The sequence below is a fragment of the Stegodyphus dumicola genome, chromosome 4, assembly GCF_044657685.1.
Source record: "Stegodyphus dumicola isolate Sdum_Otavi_A_Nest chromosome 4, ASM4465768v1".
Lineage (NCBI taxonomy): Eukaryota > Metazoa > Arthropoda > Arachnida > Araneae > Eresidae > Stegodyphus > Stegodyphus dumicola.
The window spans coordinates 127,157,773-127,185,313 of record NC_140771.1 but is presented as its reverse complement, the minus strand read 5'-3'; the positions used below and the strand labels follow the sequence as shown (position 1 = coordinate 127,185,313).

The 27,541-nt window shown below is 30.9% G+C and overlaps 1 protein-coding gene across 1 annotated transcript; it reads left to right on the top strand.

The window, feature by feature from the left end:
- Window positions 1-26,646, top strand: LOC118189694 (uncharacterized). The gene is made up of 4 exons (XM_035360352.2): window positions 1-69; window positions 2,226-2,310; window positions 22,458-22,542; window positions 26,385-26,646. The coding sequence occupies exons 2-4, from the start codon at window positions 2,226-2,228 to the stop codon at window positions 26,578-26,580; spliced, it is 366 nt and encodes a 121-aa protein (XP_035216243.1). The 5' UTR covers window positions 1-69; the 3' UTR covers window positions 26,581-26,646.
- The last annotated feature ends 895 nt before the right edge of the window (window positions 26,647-27,541 follow it).

Here is a 27,541-nt window from a genome sequence, read left to right as displayed (position 1 = left end):
TCGGTACTCAGCTTCGCTTCAAAAGTAAGTATTCGACTTTTCTGCATTCCTCGTTCAACATTTATCCAGGTAAGCAAATATCAGAGTGCTTCTTGCATAGTATTTTTAAGATTATTTTTTTTAAGTTTATGCATTGGAAATAATAACTACTGTTTTGTTAGTTCAATAATTGTTCATCCATCGGAAATAACAAGAACAATTTTCTTAGTTCAAGTAAAGAAAATTTAATAATTTAGCTCTGATTAATTTCTGTGAAATGAAATTAATCTTCGAAAATAATTATGACTAGGAATTAAGTAAATTACAAATGTGCATCAAGAAGAAATATGATCTGTTTTGTTTTTCAAACCATACATAAGATATAAATATCATTATTAAATGAAGTCTTTATCTCTTTATAACTCTTTTAATTTTGATTTTTACGATTATCTTAGATTCACCATCAAAATCTTAAACGGTTTCACAGCTGTGAATTTAATGAAATTAGTTCTTATCGTATTTGTTTTCCTCGCGTAAGGTTAAATTTCAATTGTATTATTTCATGATCAGGTATACAGCATACTTAATAACAACCTCTTTATATTTAAAAATGCAACTCAAATACTTACGGCTTTTTTGTACCGACGGTAAATTAACTTGGACCCATAATACATGAAACAACATAAATAATATTACTTAGTAGCTCAAAGTTTAGCAATAATTCTCTCAGTTAAACAAATATCAATATTAGTACAGAATATAGGTGCATTCAGTTTGAACAATTTTTAACATAAACAATGAATACACATTATATTGAATTTATAGATAAAGAATAATCTCGTCTTCTTTTAGATGAACAAGTTTTGGGTATTAGCTGTAGTAAGCGCTTCAAAATACATTTCTTCTCTTGAGTGCATACTTATATTTAGTCAGAATAAAAGAAAAATGATTTGAAACAATTACTATATTACAATTTCGTCATCTGAACTTATTAAACACACAAGGGACAACTGTCAGTCAAAGAAATGACGTAGTATATTTCAATTCATTACTTAGACATTAATCAAAGAAAATTTGTTACAGATCATCATTTCTCAAATTTTATTCATGGCAAAGGGATAGTTTTTGCATCTAAATCTCGATTCATAGAAAACGTTTAATTTACATGTCAAATTTGTTTCCAATTGATGTACTGGAGGCATTTTTATTCATATATATTTTTAATACCTATACTTAGTAATAAAACTTACACAGTTGCATGTAAAAAAGTACTTTTTAGATTTTTATAAGTTTATGCATCGGAAATAAGAGCAACAGTTTTGTTAATTCAATAAAAGAAATGAAATAATTTAAATTTGATTTACGTGCATGAAAAAGAAATTTATGTTCTAAATTAATTAAAGAAAACAATGAAATAAATTATAAATCTGCAACATGAACATATATGATCCAGTATTTTGGATGAAAAAATAGAAGTAAAATTCAATTACTGATGTCAATTACTGATGTTTCACCTCCTTATAACTGATTTAAAGTTTTTACTTATTAATCCCTTAAATTAACCCGCAAAGTTTTGGAATATTTGAAGAAATTTAATTAAATGCAAATAATTCTTATCGTATTTGCCAGCGACAGCCAAACTTCATGTCAGTAACAGCCGCATGTTGGAATTCAGGTTAGTTCGAGTGACGCAACTAGGTTTTTCAAAAGCCACAAGCCTATATTTACACCATTTTAAAATTAATGAAACAGGTTTAAAATTGAAAGAAACGTCTAATAATTTTTATAAGAAAATAAATAAATTAATAAGTTTCTTTTGTATAATGATTAATTTCAGTTTACCATACTTTAATATATATTTTATTTGCATAAGAGCCGCCCCACTGGTCTGCGAGAGCCGCGCGATGGCCACCGCTAGTATATATTTTTCTGAAGGAGAGTTTAAGTTAATTTACAATCTTTCAGGATCATATGATACACGATGATAATCTCTTTATAATCGAAAAATGCATCTAAAAATATTTAAGGTTTTCGAATGCTGACAGTGAATTATGTAGGACACATGCTCCATAATTATACACAAATAAAGTTATTTAGTTGGTAAACATTTATTAATAATTTTCTCAATTAAACTAATATAAGAAGGATTCGAAAATATGCGAGCATTTGAAAACATTTAACATGAATGACAAATGCACAACAGCATTCCGAATTTACAGATGATGAATAACTTCGTTTTCTTTCAGATGAATATAGTTTGGGTGTTAGTTGTGGCAGGTGCTGTTGCTTTGGTCTCTTGTGATGATGCTCCTAAGGACCCAGAACTAGAAGGTAATTTAGCATGATATGCAGCTTTTTAATAATACTGGATGATATTTTAATATTTTTTTAAATATTTGCGCTTTAATCTAAAGCACATTCAAATGCAGAATGTTTGGAGATTTTCAGAATTTCCCAGAACTGGGGCAAATCAGATGTCGTTCAGACTTTCAACTGGTAAACTTAACGGAACGTGCGTAAAATAAATCTTGTTGAGAGTCTTTAACAATTCAATAACTTCTCTGATACTTCTCAGATTATCTTTATAATTTTCCCATTCATTTGATCAAAGCAAAGTATACCAGGATAATCTGCATACGGAGAGCGATCAGTATATCAAAAGCTTAATTATTGTAATTATGTTGTACATTTACGTTGTCGCATTGTATTTACATTATACAACACAAGTGAACAAACACGGAAACGTCATGTAACCTGTCGGTCAGGCCTTCTTTTTACCTCTACCAAGAACATATTACATGTATAAGTTTTTAAACTTATTTTCTCAGTCTTTTTGATGGTACAGCTTAGCAAATGCAGCGAAATTTACTCCTGTTGAGAATTATTATGAAATATCTTTTGTGACATATTCCACATGATTTTGAGTCAATTATAGAGCTTACAGTTATTACAAGAAATTTATTACTGCAATGCAGTGCACTAATTTGGAATGGATAAAGCAAAATAGTAGACTTAATAGAAAATTTAAAAAAAAAAAAAAAAAAAAAAAAAAAAAAAAAGAATATTTTAGTGAATTTGATATCCTAATTAATTAAGAGATCTTGCTTGATAGTCTAGCAATGTAAATTGCAATTTTCGTTCAATAAGTTCATTTGAACTATTCGCGCATACATTTTACCTTGTTAACCTAAATAAGAAGTTTCCAAATCATATGTTGGGGAAAAAAAAAAAAAAAAAAAAAAAAAAAAAAAAAAAACTGGCGGAGGAATCACTCTAAAATTAGAAATATGAGAGTAAATCCGATATAAGTCTGAACACAGAAATACAAAGTTCAATAATTAATATTAAACTTGTATAGATCGGGAAAACTGTTATAAGATCTTCTCTTGTGTACCGATCCGAAGAAGCTTCTTGTTTCTTCTAAAAGGAAAAGAAGTGCTACTTAACCTTACTTGAGAAAAATGATTTAATCAATGAAACCAAATTTTATCCTCCTGAGTATCTCAATGCTTTTGATCTGCTCATGCAAAAATGCATTTAAATAGCATTCCTTAGCTAAATTTGCATAATTACTTATTCCAGTCAAATTAAAATTGGTTGTTCTAGAGAAAAATCAATACATTTTAAAGGTAATTAAATGAAATTCTAAAGCAAACAAAAGAAAATCTATCTTTTATGTAATACTCTATGCGATGTTCATAGAATCAGTCTTTTTTCTTGATAAATATGTAAAATATATATTGAAGCTAAATACAAATGTACTGTATATGACCAGTTATTCTGGACTTCATTCTCCGTAAAATCATCTAGGCAACTTATTTATTTTCACTCACTATAATTCAAAACATTTCCATTTTCTAATGATAACAAAGAAGTATAACTTTCTTAAATGCACTATCAAATTAGTATTATTTATTAATTTAGAAATATTAATTTATATTCACTATATTTATATAGATACATAAATAAAGATATTATTTACGTACAAAAGAAGTTATCGGATGTCAGTTGAATGGATGATATCTATAACCTATTACAACCATGAGAATCGTTAAAACACAAGCAGATAAATTTCAAATCTCATAAAATAATATACGTATAAATAAATAAAATTGGGTATATATATATAAGCATAAAGTATCTAAAGTTAAAAGTAAATTGGAGTCAAAGCAAGGTAATTCCTCAATATTAATAATTGCATCCTTGTATAAGAGGTTTAACACAATATCTAAATAATTCAAAATTAAAAAAAGTATTAGTAGTACAAACTCGAAAACTAAAAATGCAAAAGGGAAAAAATATACAAGATAATAAAATACAAAAATTAATCTCCTTTGCTGAAACTCTAATTCAGAACTCATCAGAGGAAAATGAATTAAAGCTTCACAAAAGTTGATTAATATGCAGCTAGAGTGCAGGACCTGCGCATATCCTGCAGCTATAGGGCAGAACGTGGAGGACTTATAATATAATCCTGCAGTTATAGCACAGTACTGGTATAAAAATTTTTCTTTTAATTTTTGCCTCTTATTAAGTTTTTTATGTAAATTACTGTAATATAGCAATTCTAATGTTTTATGCATTAAGTCACTGTTCTATTTTAAGACTAACCAGGTGCATCGGCAACACTCTGACATTAATAGTTTGACTTGCATTTATTTACTGAAGAAGGGGCTGGCTGCATGGGTGTTTTCGTGTTTTGTTTCTATGTTTAAACATGAATATAGGCTAGTTCTCTTAGTAGGTCCTTCACGATGGCATTCCATCTCTTAAGCTGCGTTCAAACGGTGGCATAAAGTGCATAGAAGCTTAGTCATAAGGGCATAAAATACGGGAGTTCCGTTCACACCTGCGAGACGGGTTTAAGTTGTGGGCAATGAGAGAAGCTGAATTTGCGCATGCGTGGATGTGTCTATACCTTTCGCGCGCTGTTTTCATGCTCGACTAATTTCCCGCGTCCGCTCTGCTTGTTTTCGTTATTTTGTGTCATGGCCTTTTTCAGCTCAACACAGCGTTTTACTGGCTCAACATAATGCTTTTTATCTACCCTTCTTATTAGCCAAGAGGCAACGGAAGAAGGTAAAAAAAAAAAGAAAAAGAACGAAATGGTCTAGACATATGTTTCTGGAAAGACCAATACTGTTTGGCACATATTTCTGTGCAAAGCAGTATGGAATATTTCTGCATTGCAGTGTAGTACTCTCCATACTATAAGCATGCACATGCATATTTATATATATAAAATCTTTTTCAACTTCTATATGTAATTTCTCTTAGGAGTCTTTCTCTCTCTCTCTAATATTCTAAATATACCTAATTAAAAAATTATTGAGGATAAGCGACAGATAGCTTGTATATAATATTTTTCTATTTTGCAGGTGTGAAAGCATTTAAGAGAAAAACAGTACTTACCATACATTCATATTCTTTTTTTAAATTTTCAATCAAAAGGAACATGTTTCTGTGCTTAACACTCCTTACTGACTGTCACTGTCGATCACTACAGTAGTTAGCTGCACTATCAGTATCAATTATTACTAATACAAGTATCCCACAACCGGTCAACATAACCAGCAACCACAACGAAACCTGTACAACACTATCAAACGTTCACCCAACAATGTATTTTATGTTCAATCATTAAATACATTTTGCTGTGTTGCCACCTGTTTGTATGCATCTATTTCTAATCATTTGCATGTATAAGCCGCACCCCTGAATTTCATATGCTTTTTCTGAAAAAAAAAAAAAAGGAGGGGGTTACACGCGAGAGAATACAGTACAAAGTAAATACTAACTTTCAGGAATTTTTGTGAATAATTCTGCAAACTGGTATGTTTATATCACATGAGTGATTCAAATTAAACTCTGCTCTGCTTTGAAATGTCATAGATGTAAGTTTCCTCCACGTCTATTGTCAGAAGTAATTGCTTTTAATGATTTTTCATTTGCTGACAGATTATGACAATTCTTCGCTCACTGGTAGACATGCATATTAAAGCACCAAAAAGAGTTTAATTTCAACATATGGTGTTATTTCTATTTACGACCAGTATCTCAAATTAATTTCACATTGACAAATTTTAGGTACCCAAGTCTTCAAATACGACAAAATTATAAACATTCATACCTTATTCAGTAATTTCTACCAGAGAAATAGCATGAATTTAATGATAAAATTTCCATTCAAATGGTATTAATAAAGACTGGATAATAATAACTAATACTATTCATTAAATTATAGTCTATGTTATGAATTATGTGAGCTATTCAGTTTCATTAAAAGTCAATTCCTTTCATGGAGAACGTAATTAAAAAATAGAGATCAACAGGAGAGAAAACTGTCTAGACTGTTGACTGTTGTTTTAAGGATATTTCACTGCATTTTTTCCTTCTTGGACTTCATAAGAGCATTTTCTCAAAAGATTATTTTTTTATTACTTATACAAAGTTTACACCGTTCAATTGATTATTGTGACTATTCTTAAATAAGTGAAAATTATTTTAAGTAATATTTTTATTGTCCCCCCAAAACACAGCAAATTCTTGATATTGATTTGATGTTTTAATACAATGAATTCATGAAGCTTGTTTAGAAAGAAAATCAGCATTTGAAGCAAATAGCAATACAATATTTCTAGCTTTTTCAATAAAGTTATTCTTAAATGCAAAAATAATTAACGGGAAGAAAATGATAGTAATAATTTATAAAAATACAATAAACAGAAAGAAATTAATAATAATAATTTACACAGAAAAATATGATTTTTTGCAAGAATGCCTTTTTTAAAGAATTTTCATAATAAAATAAAAAATAATGGATGGGATGAATCATCTACAGGATCATATACAGCGGGAATGATCCTGAGCTTAACTTTTGCTTTACGAGTTTCATCCATATTTTTTAATTTATTGTGCAAATTCATTAAAAAATGCATGTCATCATCGTAGATTTCTTGTGAGATCAACTCATTATTTCATTCGGATACGATTACAACTTATTCGGATACAATGTGTTCCATATTAAAGAAAAAAAAAAAAAATCGCCTTCGATGTGACAGCGAAATCGTCCACAGAAAGCCGCTTCGTTTTAGCTTCGCTGCGATTGCTCAACGCTTATCCCAAACTCGACGTAAAGTTAAAAACTTGAAACCTTATGCCGCGAGCCCTAAACCGTCATCATCGAGATAGATAAGGCCTGCGCTCTGAATCGAAACTGGCTTGTGGTGCGTAGACTTGGGGGTAAAGCGCATAGAGGCATAGTCATAAGGGCATAAAATACGGGAGACCCGTTCACACCTGCGAGAACGAGATGTAAGCTATGGCCAATGAGAGAAGCTAAATTTGAGGATGCGTGGAATGTCTACAACTTTCCCGCGCTGTTCTCCCGCTCGATTGATTTCCCGCGTTCGCTCTGCTTTTTTTCGTTGTGCCATGGCTTTTTCAGCTCGCCACAAAGTTTTACTGGCTCAACAGAATGATCTTTTATCTACCCTTCTCATTAGCCAAGAGGCAACGGAAGAAGGTAAAAAAACAAAAATAACGAAATAGTCTAGAGATATTTTTTTTGAAAGACCAATACTTGGTTGGCACATATATTTCTGTACAAAGCAGTATGGAATATTTCTGCATTGTACTGTAGTACTCTCTATAAACATGTCCATGCATATTTATATACTATATTAAACCTTCTTCAATTTTTATACATAATTTTCTTAGGAGAAATACGATATTCTAAAGGTGCCTAATTAAAAAAATCTTGAGGATAACTAACAGATAGCCTGTATATAATATTTTTCCATTTTGCAGGTATGAAAGCAGTTAAGCTAAAAACAGTACTCACAATACATTATTATTATTATTATTTTTAATTTTCAATCAAAAGAAACATGTTTCTGTGTGACAGTGAAACATGTGTGCTTAGCACTCCTTATTCACTGTCCCTGTCGATCACTATAGTAGTTTGCTGCACTACCAGTATCAATTATCACTAGTACCAGTATCCCACAACTGATCACAATGACCAGCAAACGCAACTAGTACAATACTAGGAAACGATCACCCAAAAATGTATTTTATGCTCAATCATTAAATACATTTTGCTGTCTTTCCAGCTGTTTGTATACATCTATTTTTTAATAATTTGCATGTATAAACCGAACCCATGAATTTAATTTCAAGATATGCTGTCATTTCTATCAGAGGTGTAGCTAGGGTTTTCGGTCCCCGGGGACAACTGAAGATTTTGCGCCCCTTTCTCTGTGCCAAGAACTGAAAACATTTCATTCTAAAATTTCGTAAAATCAATTTCGTGCCCCCTGAATGCTGCGCCCGGGGAGAGATGTCCCCCCTTGCCCACCCTAGCTACGTCACTGATTTCTATTTACGACCAAATCTCAAAAGTAATTTCACATTGACAAATTTTAGGTACCCAAGTCTTCAAATACATGAAAATTATAAATATTCATACCTTATCCAGGAATTTCTACCAGAGAAATAGCATGAATTTAATGATCAAAACGCCATTCAAATGATAGTAATAAAGAGTGGATAATAATAACAAATACTATTCGTTAAATTATAGTCCATGTTATGAATTATGTGTGCTATTTAGTTTCATTAAAAGTAAATTCCTTTCGTGGAGAACGTAATTACAAAACAGAACAGAACTTAAACAGGAGACAAAACTGTCTAAACTGTTGACTGTTGTTTTAAGGATATTTCACTACATTTTTTCTTTCTTGGAATTCATAAGAGCATTTTCTCAAAAGATTAATCTTTTATTACTTATACAAATATATGTTAATATATGTTGACTGTTGTTTTAAGGATATTTCACTACATTTTTTCTTTCTTGGAATTCATAAGAGCATTTTCTCAAAAGATTAATCTTTTATTACTTATACAAAGCTTACACCATTGAATTGACTATTGTGACTATTCTTAAATAAGTGAAAATAATTTTTCTTTTTTTTTAAAGTTATATTTTTACTGTTAAAAAAGGACAGCAGATTCTTGATATTGATTTGATGTTTTAGTAAAATTTATTCATGAAGTTTGTTTGGAAAGAAAATTAGCATTTGAAGCAAATAGCAATACAATATTTCCAGCTTTTTTAATAAATTTATTCTTAAATACAAAAATAATTAAATAGGAAAAAAATATAGCAATAATTTAAAAAAAATATAGACAGAAAGAAAGTAATAATAATAATTTACACAGAAAAAATAAAATTTTTGCAAGCATGCATTTTTTAAAGAATTTTCATAATAGAATGAAAAATATCGGATGGGATCAGTCATCTACAGGATCATACACAGCGTGCATAATCATGAGCGTAACTTTCGCTTTACGAGTTTCATCCATATTTTTCAATATAAATTGAAAAACTCATTAAAAATGCATTGAAAACTCATTAAAAAATGCATGTCATCATCGTAGATTTCTTGCGAGATCAACTCTTTATTTCGTTCGGATACGATTACAACTCATTCGGATACGATGTGTTCCATATTAAAAGAAACATCGCCTTCGATGTGACAGCGAAATCGTCTAAAGAAAGCCGCTTCGTTTTAGCTTCGCTCTGATTGGTCGACGCTTATCCCAAACTCGGCGTAAAGTTGAAAACTTGGAACCCTATGCCACGAGCCCTAAACCAGATTCTGTGACGTCGCACTGACTGGTTGCCTTGGCAACGGAGCTCGGCTTTAACCACTTATGCCCTTTACGCCCTCGTCTGACCATGGACCTTATAAGAAATAGACCAACCCAAATGGGTTTTCTCCCTCGTCTGACGCGTTCCCAGCTGTCACCTTGATCACATCTGGAGGAGTAGGGACGACTTGCAGAAATTTAACAGTGGTTGCCTATTGCAGCGTGTATAATTGTCAAGAAAAAGCTGGTTGTAGCGCCCCATTTCACAAATTAGAATTTCTCCATATTTTTATTTTTGAAACTGAGATTAATTTTTAAAAATTTAGCATATTTATCAAGCATAATCAGCGTTCCAAATAATTATAAAGCTTTCAGGGCTGGCTATTTTTTTAGCTTTTCCTATGCTTTAAGGAAATTTGTAACTACTACTTTTAGAAAATAATATTTTAAATCTGAACTAATAGAAAATTTCAAGCAAGCAATTTTTTCTTGCAATTTTTATGCTTTTTATTGGTGTAAATAAGTAAAAAAACTAAAACATTTAAAAACGAATTTTTGAAAGTTTTGTTTAAAATTCTAAATTGTGCTGCTTTTTTAAAATTATAGATGAGTATTATAGCACTATTTTCATAAAGGAATTTTATTTCAATTATATTTCATAATACATCATAGTGATAAATACTTTTGACGCCTTAATTTTTATACATTTAATTCTAATATTAAAATTGTATTTAACCGTAATAATAAATTTTGCTTGTATTTTATAGTGATTATTTTTTAAATTTATTTTAGTTCTGCATAAGATTTTTTTATTTACTGTGAATTTAATTTATTAGCTCGAAGCGGCATTTTGCGCTGTTTCACTATAAATGTCCGTGTCTCCTTGCAAATTGTTGTTACCAAATACTATCGCCCTGCATTATATTTAAAGAAATTAAATAATGAAGAATCTGCATGAATACATGTATGTGTCTCGCACCGTGACAAAAACGACGATATATCTAGAGCCATCAAATTTTGAATAATGTAATCCTCCACCCGAACATGGGCATCTGGACGGCCGAATTTCGAATTTGTTTTAATCTATTTCATATTTTGTAAAACTTAACAAATTTTTGATTAACAAACTGAACGAGTTCAAAGCGAGCAATGGTAACACTGTATGGAAAATAACATTTTTATCTCCAGTGCGGAAATTATAAAAATATGCTGTTTTCAAATGTATGCGGTTTACGGGCGAAGAATATGATATTCAATAAATATAGGTAACACACATAACGTTAAAAAAAGGTTCCTTTTGGGCGTAATATAAAATCTGAGGGCTTTTAGATTTTATTTCATCTTTTTTTCCCCTTTATTACACTCAGAAAATTTTATGATCCGAATTTTATAAATTACTAAAATAAATATTCCACTTTAATGTTAATAATTTAATGATGATATAATCAAATAAATAATCGTTTTGTAATGTTATTATACTTTTGAAAATCACTGCCTGAAAATGTTCATTAAATTTTTTAAAACAAATTATCAGATCTTGTTTAATTTTACCTTATTTATTTCAAAGCATCACGTACTATCAATCTTATTTAATTTTACTTTATTTTTACGCAAAATTAAGTTTATAAATTCTGTGCTTAGAGTTTTTATCGTTTTATCAAAGTAAAGAAGAATTACGCGTAAAAAAATAAATGCACTAAAAAGTTCTTTATTGAGATGTATTAAATCCTATTAGAAAAAAGAACTGTGAATTTCATAATCTCGTTTCTATACAACGTATCAGTTTTAATAATTAAAAACAGTTATATGATACAAGCGCTATAGGTTTCAATGTTAAAGTAAACCAGATCGTCCCTACTCTTCCTTGCGGACATGTCGGTGACGCGCACCCCGCCCACTGAGTTAGTCTGACCCTCAGCAATAACTCACACAATGACACTTCATTTCAAAGATGAAGATATTGAGATGGAGACAAGTGCATATAATCCATCCTCTGGAAAAAAAATAAGTGCACCTCTTTCACGTTCTCGATTAACGAAAGAAGCAATACCATCTTTATTTCCGGGTTGCCCTGCATATTTTCCTATCAGAAACAGAATCGAGAATCTCCGTATGATAAAAAATACGATTACAAAATCAGCAACTGCATTTGGCTCTACAGGAAAGCCTGAAAACGAAATCAGAAGAAGAAGCAAAATCCATGTTTTCAACATATGCAAACATTTTAAAGTGCTTAGAGACTCAGCAAATCCCGTTATTTTGGTCTATAATCAGAAAGGAAGATGAGGCGTTATTTATTCACATTAATACTCAAGCAGCACCAGTTATTGAAGCCTTTATTGTTCTTAAATATTATTTATGTGTCTCAGCATTTATTGGTAATGCTGCAATAAAATCATGCAAAGAACGTAACTTTCCTGTGAAAGTTAGAGATATCAGAAACCTCCAAGAAATACTAGATGGTGTACAGTCTCTGTTAATACCTGTAGCTCAAAATGATTTTCAATTTTTATGCTTTCAACTCAAAATGAAGTCAATTTTGGATACAATTTTGGAATTATTGGGCTTTCTTAAACTGAATGATGACGTCTAAGAAACTGTTATTAATTTTTTGGCCGAACAAGTTTCACTTTTCTCGGTCAATAAAGTTAAACGGAGATACTCACCAGAAATGCTAATATTTTCAACTCTATTGCATTCCATATCTCCACATGCTTATAAGTTTTTACGACATTCGGGAAATGTAATTTATCCCCATCCAGCAACAGTTAGAAAAATCTGTACTCAATTTAATGCAAATCCCTTTAAAGAGCAATTTGAAGTAAACTTCCTTCATTATGCGAGAGAGAAATTTGTGGAACTTCAACCTCATGAAAGAATTGTTTCTGTAATGATGGATGAAATTCATATTAAACCATATTTAGATTTCAGAGGAAGTAATATTGTTGGCTCTTCTTTTAACACTGAGGATGCAGCAACAAGTGCTTATGTTTTTATGATCCAGAGCTTAGTCTCCCAGTATAAAGATGTTGTGCAAATTTTACCTGTGAAAACCATAACAGTGGATATATTGCACTTTATACTTAAGATTGTAATAGGATTAGAGAATATAGGATTTTTCGTGGTTTGTGAAGTAAGTGACAATAATTCACTCAATCGTAAAGCTATGTGTTATTTCTCAAATCCACCAAAACTGAGTATCGTTTATCCTCATCCAGTGAAAACAGACAGACCCTTATTTTATGTAATTGATGCAGTACATATATTAAAATGTATACGAAATAACTAGTTGAATCAGAAAAACTTAAATCAGTGTTTTCAATACCCACATTTTGAGACATTTGAAAATAATGTTATTATGAAAACTGCATCTTTTTATACTCTCAAAAAACTATATGAAGCTGAAAAGAATAATTTAGTTACATTTAATCGCTCTTTGACTTTTAAATCTCTTAACCCATCGAATTTAGAGAGGCAGAATGTCAAACTGGCACTGCAAGTTTTTAATTAACATGTAGGGAATGCTCTAGTAGAACTAGAAGAAAAAAAGAGAATCTGCAATTTGCCAAAGAAATTGAAAATTTTATTAAAATAATTCATGTTTGGTGGTGCATTATAAATGTAAAAAGTCCCCATAAAGGAATACGACTAAGAAATGAAAATATGGAACCCATTAACTAATTTGCCTGACGATGAAAACGTGAAGTTCTTAAGTAAATTTTTGAATTGGCTGGATGTTTGGAAAAGCATGGGATGCACTACAGGGAATTTCACGAAAGAAACTCATGCTCTTACTCACACAACTCATGCTTTGTTGGAAATGAAGGAGTGTTGTATCGAAGAGCTGAAAATGAAATATATTCTCTGTGGAAAAATACAAACTGATTCTTTAGAAGAGAAATTCGGAAAGTATAGATTTTTAGCCGGATCGCAATATCATGTCTCAGTGAGGCAAATATTTGAATGTGAGTCCAAACTCAGATTACAAAACTCTTTTTTCATTGAGATCTGCAACTTTTGGTCAAATTACTATTGATGAATTTAATTCTGTGTCTTCATGTGAAAAGGAAGATGAAGTAATTAATTACTTGAATATTGATGTAACTAATGAAGATATTTTAGGCATCGAAAGTGTAATACCAGTTTTGACATACCTTGCAGGATATTGTGTTTATGCCATATGCAAAAAACGGAAGTGTTCATCATGTATGTCACAGTTTTCAATTGATAAAGAACTGATATGCGAAGATTCATTTCGCTTAATTTCAAGTATGGATAGAGGAGGTTTAAAGTATCCTCACCCAGACATTGTGAATATTATTGTGCATTGCTATACAGTAGTTCAAAAACTTCTTAATAGTTAAAAAATAAAGAAAGAAATACTGAGAAATACGAAAATGAATTTTTAAAAGTTCAAAATCAACGAAATTTTGCAGTGACTCTTGCATTTTCTGTTATAAATAGGCTAGAATTATTTAATTCAATTGATATATGTGAGTTAGGTCATACTGCTGAGTATTGTGTGAAACAAATTTTGTGGGTGTGCATAAACATTTTACTTAAGAATTACTATTGTAAAAAAAAATGATAACTATAGAAAACCCTGTTTAAAAAGAAAACTACAAACACTACAGAAAGCTAATATCTAAAATAAGGTATTTATATTTTAGAAAACATTTCATTGCATTTAAAAAATATCAGTTATTTTATTGCATATTTATTTGTAAAGTTTTTGTTGGCTTTTATAAGTTGTAATTTTTTATTCATTATGATTTAAGGGATGAGTTTATGTTTACTTTTGACATCTGAAGCATCATCCCTTGTAATAATTACTAAGACTAGTAATATAAAAATTGTCAGAAAAATTTACGATTATTTATTTTAATTGGAAACTAATTTAATATGAAATAACTGTCCTAAGGGGTTAAAAGCATAACACTTATTTCATTACATAATATGTAGAATATCAAATGCTGAGTAAATTTGATTCTTGACAGAGTACTGTGCTCTTAAATTTAAATATCAATGCTTTTTGCAAATCATTAAATATCATTTTATCATGATGAAACTTAAATGCATATGTTTAGTTAATATAGCTTCTGTTCACTTTTATATATGTTATTATCATGCAATCAGTTTGTTTAAAATTTGTTATGCAATATAAATCTTTCTGAGAATGATAGAAAAGTTTCTAAAGTAATGTATGTAAGATAAGGTAATTAAATTGCGAAACTGCAAACTGAAATTTTAAAAATGTACAGTTATTAAAGAAGCAGTAGTAATTGAATTCATATGTAGACATACTTGTTTTCATTGTATTTCAATTCAGTGCAATTTTAAAAACAATTTTTTCTAATTATCTTCTGAATTACAATCTTTAAGTTGAGTACAAGGCATCACCAAAAAGATATGTAAGGTAAGTTAAAAAAAATTGCTTACATTATACAAAAAATTTTGAACATGATGTTAGGATTTATATTTCTTTTCATGTGGATATTAATAGAACAGATATTTTCAGAACAGAGGTAACGCTTATAGTTAAATAGGTATAATGTAAATATTTGCAAGAAATTTCAGTTTCTAAAAATTTTTTAAGTATTTCATATATTTAAAAAATATTTTCAAAAAATTGTGTATAAGTTTATTTAAAAAACTTTTTTCCTGTCTTATTTGGAATTTTAATATTGATAGTCTTCAGAGCTATGTAATAAACATTATCTCAATTAAACTGCAGATTTTGTTGAATAATTATATAGCATTAAAAGGAAAACATTAACTGTAATACAGATTAACATACAATATGTAAGTAAGAAATAATTTTAAAGATAGACTATTTAGTAATTTATTACATTGAGAAAAATTTTCTGACTGATATAAGGCATTTAAATGTTAGTCTAAATATTAAGTAGTCTCTTGCATTCGTTTGATGTTTTATAATCCTGCTACATTAATATGATAGATATAAATAAAAATATGCAATAATTATAGATTGAGAGATAATATGTGTTCCCACTGGCAAGCATTTTGTTAAAGTAGTGGGTGAAACAAAAAATTTGATGTGGTGGTGGGAATCAACGAGAGACACGACAGTACAGAAAAATCAAAATAAAAATTTTTGCTACTTGAATTTTAAAACTGATTTTTCCTTCAAAGAAATGATTTGCTTTTAAAAGCACCACACCATTCTCAAATAATTTTGTTTTGAAAATAAATACCAACAAAAGAAAATGAAAATATTTCATATTCGTATAAGCTTTGTAAAACAATATACTGCCAATTTTGTTTTAGACTGATTTTATAGTAAGAGATACCAATTTCATAGAATAGGTTTTGAAAAACGGGTGTTTAGCAAGGAAGGTAAACTGCACGAAGACCGGTCCCTTACATGGATCTTAAGGTCCATGGTCCCCTAGCAGTGACGTAGTAACTCAGCGCGCAGGCCTTATCTGTCTCGATGGCGACTCCTAAACCAGATTTTGTGACGTAGCACAGACCGGTTGCCTTGCCAACGGAGTTCGGCTTTAACCATTTATTCCTTTTATGCTCCCGTCTGATCGCGGCATTAGGCGCATAGAACTTACATGCTTGGCCATAATCAAAATAAACAAGTTTCGTATTTTTATTAACGGCTCATTTATTTAATATTCTTCTAGAAATTCTACTATATTTCCTATTTTATTTCATTGGTCGTATTTTTAATAGTATTGCTATTAACTATATTTCTAATCCATAATTTTGAAAATGATCATTTTCTCCTTTTCCTTAATTAGTCTATTATCAACTATCAATATTTTACCTAATTTCTATTTAGTTTCTGAATAGCAGTTTACATAGTCAAAACGCTTTAATGGTTCTTACAGTTCTTTGCTAAGTTTATTGCTTTATTCATTTACAACATCGTTCTTTTGTTTCAAGAGTATCATTTGTAAATTATTCTCATTTAAAATGCCAAAAATACTTTTGCCTTCAACATTTATTTGTGTGAAAACACTAGCCACAAAATTAACAGTCTGATGTATTTTCAGCCAATTTAATAACAACATTGTCATTTTAGTTTTCGTTTGAGCTTCATCAACTTTATTAACATCCATACAGAAAGAAAACGAAACCCAAAATTTAAGAAGGAACATTAATATAGAAAAGATCTCTCGAAGTTTTAATCGAATAAAGAAGATATCCATTCATAGAACTTTAAAATAGATAATTTATAATTTTCTTTCTAGATAATTTCATTCAGTATCAACCAACTAATCCTGCATCAAACCACCGTTAACATTAATATAGCTTTCGGAAAAAATGTAGATATCTCCTTGTTTCGTAAGTCAAGGTTGTTTGCAAAATACGGAATGCAACTAAAGCGTTAAAACATTTATTCCATATAGCTGAAATAGTGGCAGATTCTTCATCTCGAAGTGCGAAACGAAGGAAAGCAGACACCAAAAGAATTTAAACTAATGAGTATATAAACTCAAACAGTAGTTCCATGAAACAATGACAGGAATATAGAAAGAGAATATTTTACATCTGCAAATGAAATCTTTGGAAATGAAAATCAAATAAACCAATGCGAACCAGGCATATAAAATCAATAGAACGATGCATTTCTAGAAACTAGAGATCTTAATTCTGTTTAATAATCCAAAATATTCAAGGGAGAAATATGATGCGAACGTTGTCTGCTATGTATCTTTCCAAACCATTTGTTAATATACATAAATTACTCTTTTCTTCCTGAAGTCCATTTTATAATAATCAGCACAGATTCCATACGAAAAAGGTCATACAGCTCGGGATCGATCTCTTTATGTACATTACAAGTGGTTTTAAAATGATTGATATATATACGGAGATTGAATACGACAAAATAAATAAACATACGTTAGAAAATTATGTATAAATTTATCAACTTCTTCATTTCTGATCGAATTACAGTAGTAATATTTTCCTCTGGGCTGCCAAATTTCTGAATTAATATCTAAATGCATTTTACTTTTCTTCCAGAATGCAGTGTTTCAGACACCAACCTGGCATTGTTTCTAAGATACTTTTATATTTGTGCATTGAAAAGATGCATTCAAAATGTAGTGATCATCTTTTGTAAGCAAAGGGCATGCTTTATTTGCATCAACGCGAGAACTCGCACTGAGCTTCTTTAAAATGAAGGAAAAAATCTTTAATGCATTCTTTTTAAAAGAATACTGATTAAAATGTATAACAATAATATTTAAGTTAGTGAAAACTCAAGTGCATATCAGACATCTATGAAAATAATCTTAGAAACAATTTTCTACTCTCGCCATGAAAGATTTGACGCTATTGTAAGTAACCAGCATAACTTTATTGTCATCGCATTTTATCCTGTTACGAAATACCAGATTGTTCGAATTCTTCCCTAATTCAGCATTCATGTCCTTTTCTCACTTATAAATAAAATTAGTTATCCGTTTCTAAAAGATTTCGTCACTGATTTCCATTCTTGGAGAAATGCAGAAGAATATCTTGTCAATATGTTATGACATACTATATCGTTTAAATCAAAAATGAAATGAAAGTTTATATAAAAGAATACAAATCTTATCCTTGAAAAGGAGAAGTAAAACAAATCTTTGGTTGCTAATCATAGCTGATTATTTAGCCATAGTTTTGATCTCGATTCTGAAAAAGAAGTATCCACAAATCCTTTTCATTTGGTGAAGTGGATTCTTTCACATTCATACATTTTAACTATCTTTATTAAAAGAAATTAAACACTACCTAAATCTTCCTAAAGCTTTTAAATACCTTATAAGGTATTTCTCTCGCCTTCCTAGCGTGCCTTCGTGGTGTAGTGGTTCTGTACACTGGGCCGGCATTCCAGAGGTCCGCGGTTCGATTCCCGGCGAAGGCGTTGCTAATTTTTCAATCGCTCTTGCTTCTAAAAAATACTAATGACTCTACAGTGGTGCCCGAACTAAAAAAAAGAGTGTTGGGTGATGATTCTCCTCACCCAGAATTTGGCGATTGGGTCCTCTAAAAACTCCAGTCGCCCTTTAAAAGGGGGAGTATATAAGGTATTTCTCCCGTCTTCCTAGCATGCCTTCGTGGTGAAGTGGTTCTGCATGATCGGCGCGTATTCTAGAGGTCCGCGGTTCAAATCCCGGCGAAATCGTTGCTAATTTTTTAATCGCACTTGCTTCCAAAAAATCCTAATGTCTCTACAACCTAACATTAAAATTTCTCGCTTTTTTTACAATTTTTCTCGACAGATGAATCTACGTTCATTTTTTCAATGCTTCGCTCATTGATTTCATTATAAATGCAGAGCTTCTATTCCTACCTTTACAAATTTTTGTTTTTGTTTCTGAAGTAGACGGTTCTATGAATAATGGTCCTGGAAACTAATAGAGCTTTATTCAAGCTCTACGCTACCTACAGCTAACATTTTTGCCAAATTTTTAAAGAATATCAGCCATTTTAGCACATCATGTAAAATGAATAATAAAAGAAAAATTCTTATAAAATTTGTCCCCCAAAAGCGTCGGATTTAATATGCCTTGTAAAATAATTCATTTTTAGAAAATAAGAAAATATCATACTTACAACAAATTAATGTTCTGATTTAAGAATGGAATCTAATACCTTGCATATGTCTTTCACGGCTTGCTCTGAAGCACTGCACTGTAACGATGAAATTCGTAATCACTTTTCTATATGTTTAATGAGATGGATAATGACACATTCAAATTCCTTAGGTATTTGTTGTTCAAGTTATTATTTTTGGGGGGGAATTTGCAATAACACCATTACATGCACTAGCTATAGTTAGAACAAACCGGTTTAATGAAAATGTCAGTTATTTAATATCTGCTGTCGAACCTGTGTCCTCAGACTTTTATCAGCTTACGAACTGTTAATAGGTGCACCTGCCCGCCCAAAGTTAAGTTTATATGAAGCTTCGTAATATTCTGTGCATAACACTCGTCATTCTTGTAATGAATTTTCATAATAAAAACTCGCTATTCTGTTCCGTAGCGATCCTAAGCTCCAACGAACTGACAGCGATAAAATGCTACTGTTGCCAAATCAACTCCGACATGACATTGTTAAATTGAAACATTTACCTGTAGTAAGTACTTAAATATATTTTTAATTTTCTAAAAATAACGTATTTAGGGGGCTTATTAAATAATGTACTTTTGTAGGCAAATCTTATACATCAGTCAAATCTGCCTAACCAAGCCAAGCATAGTACATAAATGCATTTCTGCGAATCAGTGCTGCGTGAAAAATAAGATTAGCAATCTTAGTCATGAATCTGAAAGAAAATGCATAGGTGCCTCCGTAATAAAGTGACCGCTTCCGGCCTTAGTATTGGCCAACGCCTATAATGGCTAGTGTACGGTACTGATAAAACGTGTATATGTATTGTTTGGAGAATATAAATCCTCATTCAACTTAATGACTCAAAAGAAACAGAATTATGTAATTCTTGTTTGAATGTGATTCTGTTGCGGTCAGAACTCAAAAAGAAGGAAACAATTTTCCTTATACGGAACATATACGAAAACTGTTGAGGTTTCTAAATATAAAATCGAATTTTTAAGAAGAAAATATCTATAATCACTAGTTGCATTGTGAGTAATTTTAAGAATTTTAAGAATTATGTTTGATTACTATTACTTCTTATTAACCAGGTATTTATAATTTCTGCGTTTACTATCGCTTTTTCTGTTCTGTTTCCGCACCAGAAATGTGAATGAGTTGGAGAGACTTTGAGGGCTTTTGATTGTAAGACAGATCATGTTTTTGCCTCTCGAGGCCGCCCTACTAGATTTCGTTAGTTCTGATAAGGTTGTAATTCTTCGGCTTTGCGTTATTGTTACCGATATTTAATTCTTACGTCAATGAGCAGTTCTGAGGCAACTTAGTTTAAATTAATTTGTGTTGTCTCTGACTAACAGGCTTCGTTTAACTTTTGAATTTGAATTCTACATTAAGTTATATCGCCACCAGCGCGGTGGCTGTTTATGTAAACATGAGACGTATATTTTTTGTACAGTTTCTGATTTAATCAGAATTTAAATAAAATTTAAGTTCTGATTTAATGAAAGGGTTATTTCAACCTTCTCGTCTTTGTAGTTAACTTCAGACCAAGTGATAATTCTCTCAAAGTCTGTTAGGAGTTTGGATACCAAAGAAAATTAGTAGTTATTTAGTTTATACTACCAAAGCAAGTCTAACTCTAAAAATTTTACTTTCATTTTTTAGTATTTCAATACATATACTGCTGTCTTCAGTTCGCGTAATTTATTCATTAGAGCAAATGCTCGCGCCTGACTTTATAAAAATAAAATTTTTAAAATTGAATTTAGAATTTTCTATTTAGAATTTTCATTCAAATTTTAAAACATCAGTTTTGAAAAAAGGGTATTTTAGACACATCTAATCATAATTTAGGAAAAAAATCAAAACTCAAATTATTTATATACAAATTATAATAGATATGTAGTAAAGCCCATAAGCCTAAATAAAAAAACCTGGGTAGAAAATTAACGTTAATATAGTAAAGCTGCCTGATTAATTCAAAATATTTGAGAAAATAATTTTGAATCTGGGAGTCCTAAATACAGCCCTCTTGCTTTCTTTAAATAAATATTCTTTAATTTTTCATTCTACCTACGTTCATTTGTCAAAATTGCAAAAATTTGTTTAAAAAAGAAGTACAAAAATAAATAATCAAATAAATCAATAAAAATATTTTGTACACAGTTTTTGCAATCCTGCGATTTTGCATCAGGAATTTATACAGCTTTATCAATGAAATGTTGATTTGATAATTTAGGATACAGCAATTAAAAAATATAAAAATTTGAAACTTACTTATAAATTACATATTTAAAGCTATTTTTTAAACTGGCCAAAAGGAAAATAAATTGCTTAGAAGGAATCTTTCACAATGTAATTTATGGGTAATATTTTCAAAATAATGTTAATTTCAAAAGTGACATATTCTAAAATATTCTATTTAAACCTTTCTGTGCAATGATACCTAACAGGGGTTTCAAAAACAGCTCCGGTGCAATTATTTTTCTATATTTACAAAGCTTATATATAAAACTGCTAATTCTTATTACTAGTTAATGCCAATTTAATTATTAATGCCAATTAAATTTAACAATTTTATAATTAAAGCCAGTTATATTTAATAATTTAAGTTAGCAATTTTATTTAATAATTGAAGCTACAGTAATTATATAAAAATTACTAATTCTTATTAGTAGTAAACTGCTAATTCTTCTTATTAAGTAATAATTACTACTTTAATTATTAATGCCAATAATATAGAAAATATAGACTTAATGTGGTCTTAGAGTAGAAAAAAAAATGCAGACTTAATATAGAAAAATATACTTAATGTATAATTTGTAAAAAATATACTTAATACAGTTTGCGAAAAAATATTCAATGTATAATATGTAAAAATACACTTAATAAAATTTGTGAAAAATATACTTAATGTGTAAATATGATAAATATGATTCTTAATGTAATTTTAATTGCGAAAGAGATATACTCCAAATTGCGCCATTGACACTTTTTTATGAAAAGAAACTTGATGACAAGTTATCTTTAATTGCAAGAACATTAATTAGTGTGAACTCTATTGTGATTATAAAGGCTATATAAATGATACTTGAAACCTGAAGGCTCATAAGCATTTAATGTCACTTTTAAGGTTTCCATAATATGATTATTTACGAAATAATAAATTTAGCCAAACATTAAATGATCTTAATAATTAACATCACTATTTTCTTAATGCATATTCTTCTACTGTTTTACAGCTGTTCAACAGAAATTACGAAAATTAGAATTAATAGAAAAGTTCATAGATGCGATTCCTTCGAATAGGAAAACGGCTGAACAAAGGTAAGAAATGCTATTTGTAAAACATGATAATAATGATACAGAATAATGCATTTGGTTTTTTTAATATTATCAAAAAGTAAAATTTTCTCTGAAGGCATTTAAGTGCAACATGAGAATAAAATGCAGCATTGTTTTGTTTCCAAAATACTTTATGGAATTAAAATTTGACACCGCAAGCAACCTGGCTTGTGAATACACATCTGATCTGTATATTAAACATGAGCTTAATGCAAAAGATTTTCGCATATTTCAGTAAATTTGCCTTTTGATTATTAAAACCAAAGGAGTAGATACAAATCGAGGGGGCCCACCAGCGGCCGAGCGGTAACGTCGCTGAACACTGGTAGTTCGGTCCGAGGTTCGAATCCCGCGAACGGGCTGGCTGCATGGGTATTTTCGTGTTTTCCCCATGTGTAACGTGTATACGAGCCAGTTTCCCTTAGAAAGTCCTCCACGAAGACATCCCTCCCCCTTAGGCAGATAGCCCTAGTAAGCTTTGCCATAATTAAATACACACACACACACACACAAATCGAGAGGAGTTCGTCTTTGCAAGTGAAGTTATTATCTGATTAAAATGTAACTTACTTTAGGGGATGTAAATAAATGACAATAAAAATAATAATGAAAGGATTTGAGCACTTTACTTTTATGCAAAGCGTAAACTACTGAGGTGTAATATCTGCTCTGGTGGCATTACATGCTGAATGTTGATACACGACATCACTTGAAGGCAAACAGCTTCCTTACATTTCAGTTTGAAGCTACTGCTTCAAACTGATGATATTTCATGTGTGACACATTTGATAACCTATCTTACCTAACACAATCCATCAAGCGACGGAGAACGGAGGCAGAGTCTACCAGAGCCCACCTACCATCTACCAGAGGTAAGCAGGTGCATACCCCTCGTCCTCCATTATGCAGCGCTTATTGAATAATTTAAGGATTTAGGTGAGTAACATGGCTTTACAGCGAGTAGGTAGCTGTATAATGGCTACAGTTTTGGGAACAGCGGGTGCGAGAAACACACTGCAATGTCAGAACAATAAAATAATTATAAAAGTAATACAATAAATAAGCAGAGCAATATAATAGTATACAATTAGTAAAGACGTAATAAAATAAATGAGTAATTCAACGAAAAAGTAGTATTCTATTAAATAAGTTGTGCAATGAAAACGTAATACAGCATAAAGGTACATTTAGTAGACAGGTTTTAGTATCTTTCTTTTCTTAGCTATCATGCAAAGACAAGATCTTAGTACTAAGAGGCGTGAAGAAATAGCACACGGGGAAAGGGTTTAAATTGCTCTTTTATTTGATTAAACTCGTTAACAAAAATGCAAGCACTTTGCGCTCACAATAACACCGATTACGTACGGTGGGAACTTAAGAATAATTTAACTATGACTTTAAATATGGCAAAGATTAGTGCTGGATTACTTGAGACTAATAGGCTGACTCAACAACCTACCCGGGCGATAGACTTTAATAAGCGGCCGAAAGGCGTAGCGGCAACAAAAATTTTACAACAGAAAGGACAAAATAGCAATGTGCTATACTAGCAAAATTGCGCTCTATCTAACTTTCCCCCTTTTCGCCCGGTTAAATACTCTTTTCCATTTTAACCTTATTTGCACCCTGGCAAGAAAATATGAGGGGAATTAAGGAGTACAGAAAAGATAACAAAAATTAGACTATAAGAAAAACAAAAATTAACTAGCAAAAAATAGACTAACAAAAATTAGAACTTAGTTTGAAAATCGTTACAAAAATTGGACCTTAGTTTGAATTTGGTTATTCAAACTAAGGGTAACCCTACAATGTAATGGAGGGATATAACAGAGGAAAGCAGGTATACATCCCACATCCTCCTACGGTTGGAAGCAAAAACTTCCTGGACTATGGGAGCACCATTCGAGCAAATACGAATGTAATGAGTATGTTTAAGTTTAGGCTTCGTCGTAAAATGCGATTCGCATGATTATACTATATTTCGCTAAGTGTTCAGACTGCGCACGGAATTTGCTGCAGTTCCGAATTGCAGAAAATATGCTGTTTTGTTGAGTACGGGCAGCTTAGCGAATAAATGTCTTATATGAGCTAGCAGATATCCAATTCCAGGGCTGTAGCCATTTCAGGAGCTCAGTAGCGAAACAAGGGAGGGTATCGAAGCAACAGAAGGAACCCTAAGAGACCAGAATGGTATCTGGTTGACTGAGGTGCCGTAAGAATTCAAATCCCTATGTGGGAGAGTGTAGCCTAATATGAGTATCTGCAAAGAATTGTAATTTTTACAGGAACAACAACAAGTAAGTTATAGGATATCTCTGAGCTATCAGATTACTTAACATCACTACTAGAGGAGTCTAGGTCACATACAAGTGTCCTGTGGTGAAACCGTCATCCAGCTACGCGCACGAAGTGTAATTAAAACTAGACATAAGTTTTAAATAAAGAAATTCTTAAAGAAAACTTGATAAGTAATTCTTCATCTTAAATATAGGGAAAACTGCCTGCCTAGCTAGAATGCCTAAGTTGAAGGCATTTTCATGAAAACTAATGTTGATGCCAATTTTCGTGTTGTGTTAAATAAGACGAAACCGTGAAATTTCATATAATCAGTTACTTTATGATGAACTGAGTTCGGGACAAAATAATATGTTAATTTGATCTGACGAGACTGCAAAATTCGCAGTTATGTGTCACTCACAACTTCATCCCGTCTGGTGTATATATTAAAGCTACATTTAGCCCTGAACTCTCTAAACAATAGCAGAACTATTGGAACATGGCAATTACAGGCAAAAGATTGCACAAGATGTTTCTAATGGTGGATCAGAACTTAATAGAGGTTCACCACAATTTACACAATACCTGACAGGACTTGAGCCATATATTTCCTGCTCGCATCGTTTTGGAATCAGAAATAATGAGCTTTGCATCTGCGGTAGTGTCAGTGATGCTTATCACTGTTTGTTCGATTGCACCTAAACCAAAAATATATCATTTGAAAAGATCCTTCCGTGACCCAGGGATGAGCATAGGTCAGAAGCACTAGGAAAAATAAATGTCCTCCTCACTCGCATAAGACATTGTACGACCATTGCTAACAGTATAGCTGACAGCCTGGAATAATTCTTTGTTATTTGCTTCTATGTACATTTCTATTTTATTACGTATGTTTGCTACCCAATAATGTATAGCTTTGTTGTATGATTTATCTAAATATGCTTCTCATGCTAATGTTATAATACATTGTTCTGTTACAATAATACTTTAATTTATAGCTAATTTAATGCCTTGTTTCTAAATGCATTCATATGAAAATGTTTATATAAATGTTATCATGTCCACATTTCAACACTGTGTATTCTACTATAATTTGTATCTTTAAACAGTTTATACAATTTTCATTTTTATAATAGTTTTACTCCCTTTAAAATAGCGTATTTGTGTGTGGATTAAACATGTTTTCTTTTCGTGCATGCAAATAATGTAATGCATTAATTGACAGGAAAGTTTCCATCTTTAGATTCACATATTCGGTTTGCATCCGAAGGAAATACTTAGCGGTTATAACACATGCATATAGTTATTAAACAGTTCGGATAATGAGGCTTTTGTAAGAAAATCTAACTAAACCCTGTGAATAGCTACTCCATTATCAGTGGAAAAGAAAAAGTGCGTTGAAATACAAATTTTTATCATTATTAATCATGAGTAGGGATAATTTTATGTCTTCCATAGAATAACTGAAATTTTTACCAGTTGAAGAATTTCGTACCAATACAGTAAAAAAAAGAAACACTCAAGCACAATTTTATCCTATTGAACAGGTCAGACTGTATTCCCGTCGGTGGTCAGTGTACGCTAATTGCCGGACTGAATTGCTGTGGCTTTAGAAACTGGTGCAATTACAATGATGAATACGTGCCAGCTGACGAGTACAACCCTCCAAGATACATAAACAGGTGTCGGGAAGGCAGTATGACAGCATATGCTGAAGATATGTGGAATGAATATATCGGCTGAAGTTCTTGACTTAAAAAGAGTTTTCAAATTGCTTTTATTTGTGATTAAAATAATTTAATTTAGCGAGATAGCTTATTTTTTAATTTCTGATCTCAGCTTTTGATAATGTTTTGTCTTTAACAAACAGTATTTATTGAAACGAACATATGAAATGTTAATACTTAGACTGCAGATTTTCATTACAAGATTTTACAACCCAGTTAAAACATTAAAATAAAACAAAGTTAAAATAAGCATTAAATTAGTAAAATTGATAAGATGATTGATAAAGATAATTGAAAATATTTATATATCTTTTCATTTGCATTTATATATTTCCTAATATATTCATTCAAAGCGTTATTAAACCTTTCGACTATGTAAATTTTATTTCTGCATTTTCTGTAGTAAATCAATAAATATAAAGCACGACAATTGTTGAGTATTTTCATTGTTTAGTACCTTTAAAAAATAATGAGTATTTTTATTGTTAAACTTAGAGAGTTTGCCTTGTTTCGGGAGGATAAACTAGTTCAAAACCCCTAACCGATGCAAAGCGAATTATCGCTGGGTCTGAAGTAACTACAGAGATTAAAAAAGTTTAAATACCCATTTTATTAAAACAGAGCTATGAACGTAAACACACTTCTTGTGTAACAGAATCAATCACCATTTGCGGTGGTGTAACTGTAACAGTCACTTTCAAATTTAAAACGTATATTAGCAGTCAAAGACTACACAATTAAATTTAAATCTAACCTGTCTCAAAAACTCAGCAATAACGCTAAAAACGAATATTACAAACATATCACAGCTCGTAGCATTAACGTAACATGGAAACGAGAGGCAGAAACACGCTCTGTCTTACAATTCAAAAATCTCAGCTTAATACATTCTAACTCATTTATATTCTGGTGAGAAAACGGAAAGGAGAATTTAGGACAAAGGTTGGAATTATAAATAACTGGTTAATTTACATAAT

Coding starts and splice junctions, on each gene's coding strand:
- LOC118189694 (XM_035360352.2), top strand. CDS start 2,226: ATGAATATAGTTTGGGTGTTAGTTGTGGCAGGTGCTGTTGCTTTGGTC. Junction 2,311..22,457: donor TAAGGACCCAGAACTAGAAG/GTAATTTAGCAT, acceptor ACTGTTTTACAG/CTGTTCAACAGAAATTACGA. Junction 22,543..26,384: donor AGGAAAACGGCTGAACAAAG/GTAAGAAATGCT, acceptor CCTATTGAACAG/GTCAGACTGTATTCCCGTCG.